Source organism: Arachis ipaensis, chromosome B6, assembly GCF_059453495.1.
Source record: "Arachis ipaensis isolate K30076 ecotype BB chromosome B6, ASM5945349v1, whole genome shotgun sequence".
Taxonomy (NCBI): Eukaryota; Viridiplantae; Streptophyta; class Magnoliopsida; order Fabales; family Fabaceae; genus Arachis; species Arachis ipaensis.
The window spans coordinates 30774139-30781445 of record NC_142441.1 but is presented as its reverse complement, the minus strand read 5'-3'; the positions used below and the strand labels follow the sequence as shown (position 1 = coordinate 30781445).

At 34.2% G+C, this 7307-nt stretch overlaps 1 protein-coding gene across 1 annotated transcript; it reads left to right on the top strand.

Annotated features, from left to right (window-relative positions):
- Positions 1-2815: 2815 nt before the first annotated feature.
- Positions 2816-6879, top strand: LOC107648706 (UDP-glucuronic acid decarboxylase 1). Its single transcript, XM_016352530.3, has 7 exons — positions 2816-3927; positions 4073-4220; positions 4337-4416; positions 5182-5265; positions 5355-5429; positions 5957-6049; positions 6312-6879. The coding sequence occupies exons 1-7, from the start codon at positions 3316-3318 to the stop codon at positions 6516-6518; spliced, it is 1299 nt and encodes a 432-aa protein (XP_016208016.1). The 5' UTR covers positions 2816-3315; the 3' UTR covers positions 6519-6879.
- Positions 6880-7307: the final 428 nt, after the last annotated feature.

The following is a 7307-nucleotide window of genomic DNA, read 5'->3' as shown; positions in this document are numbered from 1 at the left end:
TCTTAATTTCTACAAAAAAAGATAACAAATTCATAGTCAGCTCATTAACAATTACTATATGACTATCATGAATCATTTTACTAAATCTTTTTAACTCTAATTAGTCTTACTTCTAAAATTAATTATTAAGCCTTAATTTTATTCATAACTAACAACTAATGAAAATAATTATCAATGCAAAAATTCCTAATCAAAATTCTGAATTTACAACATCTACCATAATATCTGATAATAATTACTAATTTACTATCATTGAAACATTATTTCCTCAACTATCAAAAAATATTACTAACCAGTATCCTTCATTTTCTAACAACGGTAAGAACAATTAACTTGCTAATAATGATGATTACAACTAAGAAAATTTAAATATCCTCATGATGAAACCTAACGTGCTTTAATAAAAATAATTACACTAATCATTCAGTAAGTACTAACAATTTCTCACAATAACAATAACGTTTAACTTCATCCATAACAGTTATAGTAAAAAAATTTACACGGTTTTTTCCAATCATAATAATAATAAAATTTAATAAAAAATTACAAAAAATGTTACATTCTCTCTAAAAAATTAACTACCGTTGGGTTTTGTTCACATTTTCGTAATAATAACAAACCAGCAAGCATAATAATAATAACAAATTTCCTAATAACAACATTTATAATAAAAAATAGAAAAAAAAATTCAGACAAATTTTTAAAAATATCTAACAAATACGGAAATATCCTAATAATCATTCTATTTATATTTCTAACTTGCATTTCTAACAATAATCATAATAATTATATTTCTAACAATAATAATTATAAATATAAAAAAATTTATAAAATTTAAAAATAACACTTACATAATCAGAATGACTAAGATAATGAATAATATGAAACTCAGGTCGATCAACATCTTTAAATTATTTTTTTTTGGCATGTTCTTCTTTCTTCAAGCAAGTAGCGTTCAGAACTATGGTGAAAGGAAGAAGAAGAAGCTGGGAGTGAGGTTGAGAGTGAAATGTGAGAATGAGTTAATTCGGATGGTGAGAGTAGGTAAGTTGGTCTTGGTTTGGTTTCAGGGCACCGCTTCTCCGAGCCAACCCTGCGCGACGCGTGTCCAGGCGAGAGGAAATCGGACCGTGCGTTTGGTTAAACGCAAATCGGACGGTCCGTGTGGCAGTCGCATATCGCAGGGTCCGAGTAGCTCCTCTATCCCAACTCGCATGGTCTGATTAGTTCCTCCACTGACACCACAAAAATGTTTAGCACACACCTCTCCCATATCAGCGTCCAGCACCATTCATGCAACTATATGTAAATTAAAAAGCATTCAGATGTTTGTAGTAAAATCTGACCAAAATAATACACTTTTAGTAACACTTTATCACTCATTTCTGTGAATCACCAAAAAAAGCATAGAAATAGCTACTAGATTTTCAACTTTAAAACAGCAAAACGAGGAAGAAGAAACAGAAGAGGCAGCCGCTCAAGTTCGGGAAGAAGACGCGAACAAGTTATGAGTTCACTTCCCACTTTTATATAGACCACTTAAACGAACTCGCACCCTTCGACTAGGTTAACATGATTAAAATAATATTAAGAAAGGCAATCGGACCATGCGATTTGAGCTCGCCGATCACCAAACAATTTTCATCTGCACTCAAAACGGAGGGTCCAAGTTCTTCTCAAAATCATAGCATGGAACTCAGACCATGCGACTTGTACTACACTGAGGGTCCGATTTAGAGCACCCCAAATTTTAGTTCTCATTAGCATACAAATCGGACCGTGAGATTTCGCATGTAAAATTCATACACAAAGCTGTCCCACATATACGTTTAGTCTCCCATGCTTCCATATCCAAGAAAAGCACACATATAGGTTCCATTTCGATAAAATTGAGCCGTTTTAATACCATAATTTGTTAACGCTATGAATTGGAGAAAAATTTAAAATAGTCTTTAACAATTATTTCAAAAGACAACAGGAACAAAAAAAACTCAATTTGGTCTTTAATAATTATTTCAAAAGGACAACGAGGTCCTGTACCAAAAAAATGTCAATGTTATTTTTTTTTGTACATGAACTAATCAATTCAAAAAAAATTAAAAACCAGATTGAATATTTTTTTTTTTTTTTTGAGAATCTCATTATTCTTTCGAAGTAATTGTCAGGAATCAAGTGGGTATTCACTTTATAAATTATAGAGTTTATACTTTTTAATAATATATCCGTTAAGCCTCGTGAATTAGTAACTTAGTAAACTCGTCTAATTAGTATAATAGAACAACTATTCTTGATTTGAACAGATTTCTTATCGTTCTGTTTAATAATAATAATAATGACAATTTGCTACCCTAATTTCGTATTGGCATCTAAACAAAAATTCAAACAAATTTTAATAAAAATATTTAAAAAAAAGGCATTAATAAAATAAAAAATTCAAAAATATTTAATAACAAAAAATAATTAACCAAAATTAATTAGAATTTGTTTTATTTAATATTCATTAATTGTTGTCATGATTAATAAATACTAAATAAAATAATTTTAATTTTTTTTGTTTCTTTAATATTATCGTAATTTAATATTTTTTATTTTTTAATTTTTTAAGTATAACTCTATTATTTTAATTCAAAGTAGCCAAATTCTCACTTAGTCGTTTATTAATCTCTTCATTTTAGTGATTTAATCTATACTGACCTATTAAAATATTTCTTTAAGGGAAAAAAAAGCGAGTACATATTCATTTATGGTGCCAAGCTTAGGGAATTAAAACACTAGTAAAAAAAGGTATTAAATGAAGCATAGCACTGAAAGGCTCATATCTGATGTTTATTTATGGTAAGCAGGGATGAGAAAGAGAGGAAGAAAAAGAGAATCAGAGATACAGGGACATTGATTGTTGAAGTCAACTCCCCTACAATTTTATTACTATTTATTTATTATTTATTAATTGATAAAAAAAAAGTGAAAATGCAAATGCAAAACGCCGTTGGCGGGTCAATGTCGCTTTAAGCCTTCCCTTCCCTTTCTTCTCTCCCTTTGCTGTGAACGCTCAACAATCACAGAACAACGACCACTGCAAATTGAAAAAAATCGCTCTCTTTCTCTCACCTCTCAGCCTTCAAACCATCAACAACAACAACAACAAAGATTGTGTATCATAAAGAAGACATTTATAAGGATAATAATAAACCACCAGCTGCACGTTCTCAAACAACAAATGCAAAAATACTGTTGAATTATTTTTTCTATTCAGATATTCAAATAAATTACCAAACGTAACAGTTCGTAGCGAGAAATAAAAAGAAAAAAGGAAGCATGAAGCAGTTACACAAGCAATCAAGCATGAGTCACCACCACAGGCGCGACGAAGAGATGCAGGGTTCGCACGCGTCGCAACCGTACTCCCCGAAATCGCAGAAGCACAATAGATCCCTCCCCAGATCCATCAACTACCTTCTCCGAGAGCAGCGCCTCATCTTCATCCTTGTCGGAATCCTCATCGGCTCCACCTTCTTCATCATCCAGCCCACCCTCTCCCGTCTCGGTCCACAGGACTCCAAGCCATTCATCCCTGGATCCGGCGGCGTCGTCCACCGCAGTGACGAGCTCGTCGTTCCTCGCGCCAGGGTCGGCAGGGTCCCCGTCGGTGTCAGCTCACGCCGCTTGAGGATTGTAGTCACCGGCGGAGCCGGTTTTGTCGGTAGCCACCTCGTGGACAGGCTTATCGAGCGGGGGAATGACGTCATCGTCATCGATAATTTCTTCACCGGGAGGAAGGAGAATCTGGTGCACTTGTTCGGGGACCACAGGTTCGAGCTCATAAGGCACGATGTCGTGGAACCGATCCTTCTAGAAGTGGATCAGATCTACCACTTGGCTTGCCCTGCTTCGCCGGTGCACTATAAGTACAATCCCGTCAAGACTATCATATCCTTCTTCTAATTTTGTTGTTGATGATTTTTCATTTTTTTTTTGTTTATAGAAATTGCAGTTATATTTAGAATTAGATTGATGTTAGCTGAATGCGATTTAGTGTTTTGTTATCCTTGATTCTATGCGTTTGTGAGTTTACAAGACGAATGTGATGGGAACTCTGAACATGCTTGGCCTTGCGAAGCGTATTGGAGCGAGGTTTCTGCTTACTAGTACTAGTGAGGTGTATGGTGATCCGCTGGAGCATCCTCAGAAGGAGACTTACTGGGGAAATGTGAATCCAATTGGTGAGTTATTTGCTGACTTCTTGTGTTGTGGAGTGTTAACGAATCATTCGTGGTGGTTTGGATTGGATTCAGTATGTTTGTGTGTTTAAAGATGATAATGTGATTTGGTAATGTAGGTGAGAGGAGTTGCTATGATGAAGGGAAGCGCACTGCTGAAACCTTAGCCATGGATTATCATCGAGGTGCTGGTGTTGAGGTAACATGAATTTAATTCGATCATAGCTGCGATAGATTGTTTATCTTGTTGGTTGAGAAGTTTATGGAATGTGAAAAACTTGCAGTATACTAGTCTGATGCTCTCTTGTTTGCATCCTGCTTTGTACTTATTGTTTTCCTTGAGGCAAATTGCACACATTGCATAACGGATTACAGATATGATTTTCTCTACCTGGCTCATATTATTTAGCTTGTAATACGCATAGGTATTTGCCTACCAACTCATTAATCTTTTTTGTTTTACCTAAAATGTTCTGTTAAATCAAAGTTCCTATATTTGTGGTATCACCAATTAATGAATAATTTAACTGGGATCTTGTTTCTTTATTGAAAATTTGATTAGGAAGATCAAACAATTAGAATTGTATGCCATTCCGGAAATAGCATCAGTTATTGTGGATAAGGAACAGATATTTGTAATGTGGGACATTAATGGGTCATTAGTTCTTTCATTTTGCTCATGTTCAATACATAGGTACAATGTGACTGCAGGTTTTTAAGTCCAAAAGTAGACTTAAAAAAATCTGTTTTCTTCTTCAGCCTTATCGGTTGTTGTTATGATTACATATTGAATGCAGAGGATTTGATAAAACATAAAATCTATTTTATTAATAAACGTTTTTAAATCCTTTATGCAGAAGAAAAGTAGTAATTAATCCAAAATAATAGACTTGCTATGATAAAATCTGCAAACCACTTATTACTTTTGAGACTTGAGGCTCATCTGAGTCTTGGTGGTTTATAGGTTCGCATTGCTCGGATTTTCAACACATATGGACCCCGCATGTGTTTAGATGATGGACGTGTTGTTAGCAATTTTGTTGCGCAGGTTTGGCTCCCTTTCTGATTTATCTTTTAGAATCTTCTGCCAGAGGATTTTGTGTTCTTATACTTTGTTCTCCCCATGTTTGTTCACAGGCTATTCGCAAACAGCCGATGACTGTATATGGTGATGGGAAGCAAACAAGAAGCTTTCAATACGTCTCTGATTTGGTACTGGTGTATTTTTCTTCACTATATTATATATCGCTAGCTGAAAGATTGACAAATCTGAATGAAAAAATCAAATGGCGGATGCAAGATTTGAGTTCATGGGTGGGATTGAAATTTGAAATTGCACCTTGAAAGATATAGCTGCATATTTTCTAAATATGCTTTAACCGCTTGTGAAAATTGAATAGATTTATAGGGGGTAATTGGCGGAATATGTTTATGTAACGAAGCAGCTATGGTTTGGAAGGGTTAAATGAAACAATTGATCATTACTTGTAATTCAAGAAAGTTACTTTATGAATTAATTTTCTAAGCTACTAGAAGTGACCAGTGAGATAGTGGTAGTTGGTAGACTAGTAGGGATTTGGATAATATTCAGGGCTCAATTTTCCATCCTAGCATTGCTCCCATTTTTTATTTTTCCGGGTATAGTTTCAAATCAAATAATCATTTGCAGTCCCCCATTTTTTCAAGCATTGTATGGATGCAAATGGTGAATTTCATTTTCTTTCTCCTCAATTTCACAGGTTAATGGGTTGATGGCTTTGATGGACGGAGAACATGTCGGACCTTTCAACCTCGGTAACCCAGGGGAGTTTACTATGTTGGAGCTCGCCGAGGTATCTTGTCTTCTTTCCAAGTCTATCACTTCTATGTCATCCTTATTTTGGACTTCTGGTTTGGAGTTTGGAGTTTTGACTTCTCCTTATGAGGCTCTGGTCAGATCATGTTGTTTTGTTCTTTCCCTACACTATATCTTACAAATCAGTGACATTTTAACCGCACACTTCCATAATGGAATGTCAGATCCAGAGATTAGAGTGTGTAAGGATTACTAGTGGCATCCTTTTCATGGTTGTCATCTTTTTCATAAATGTGCAGGTTGTTAAACAAACAATTGATCCAAGTGCTACAATAGAATTCAAACCGAATACTGCTGATGATCCACATATGAGGAAGCCAGATATTAGCAAAGCAAAAGAACTGCTGAACTGGGAGCCGAAAATCTCACTGAGAGATGGGTTGCCTCGTATGGTCAGCGATTTCCGGAATCGGATTTTGAATGAAGATGAATCAAAGGGGATGTAGGTAACGAAGAGATGCAAACCCCTGTATGTAAATGGAGGTGTCTCCCCCTCATTTTCTCTTTCATACACAGTCAACATCAACAGAAAGTTTTGGTAGTAGGCCACGTTGTTCTGTAGATGTGTCTGCTGTTTAACAATTTTCTTTAATTTTGACAAAATTCTTTGCAGATGTTTTCTTCTCTATTGCATTGGTTAGAATTTCTAGTTATTTGATTTTGATATCCAGGAAATTCTCTTTAGGAAATTGTGAATTTTCGAGGCGATGAATTTGGAGTATTCATTGTATGTTATAGGTCGATGATACAGTATTTCATTTATTTCATGTGAAATTGATGTGATTAGAATGGAAGGTATTTGAGCCATTTTCTTCGCGACTATTGATTAATGAGAAAGTTTAAGGACCAACATTTTTATTAAATTTGGATCGTATTTAATCAGTATTCTATACTATTAAATATAATTTTACATCAACTAAATTACTAATAATAACTAATTGATAGTTACAAAGTCACCAAAAAATTGATGGTTACAAATTACAAAAGCTATTGATTTTTAATACTCCTCTTGATTAATTATCATCTAAAAACTTGAGTCCTTTTTTGACGGTTCATAAAGATGTTTTTCCTTGATGTTGATAGACCGGATGAGATGAGAAATGCTTAAGATTAATTGATTCCAGAAAATTCGTATCCAATTTTCTTTGTGGAAAGATGATAAGGATGGTTAGATAATTTAATATATTTGATTAAATTATTATTTAATAATTTTTAATTATCAATTTACAAAAAAA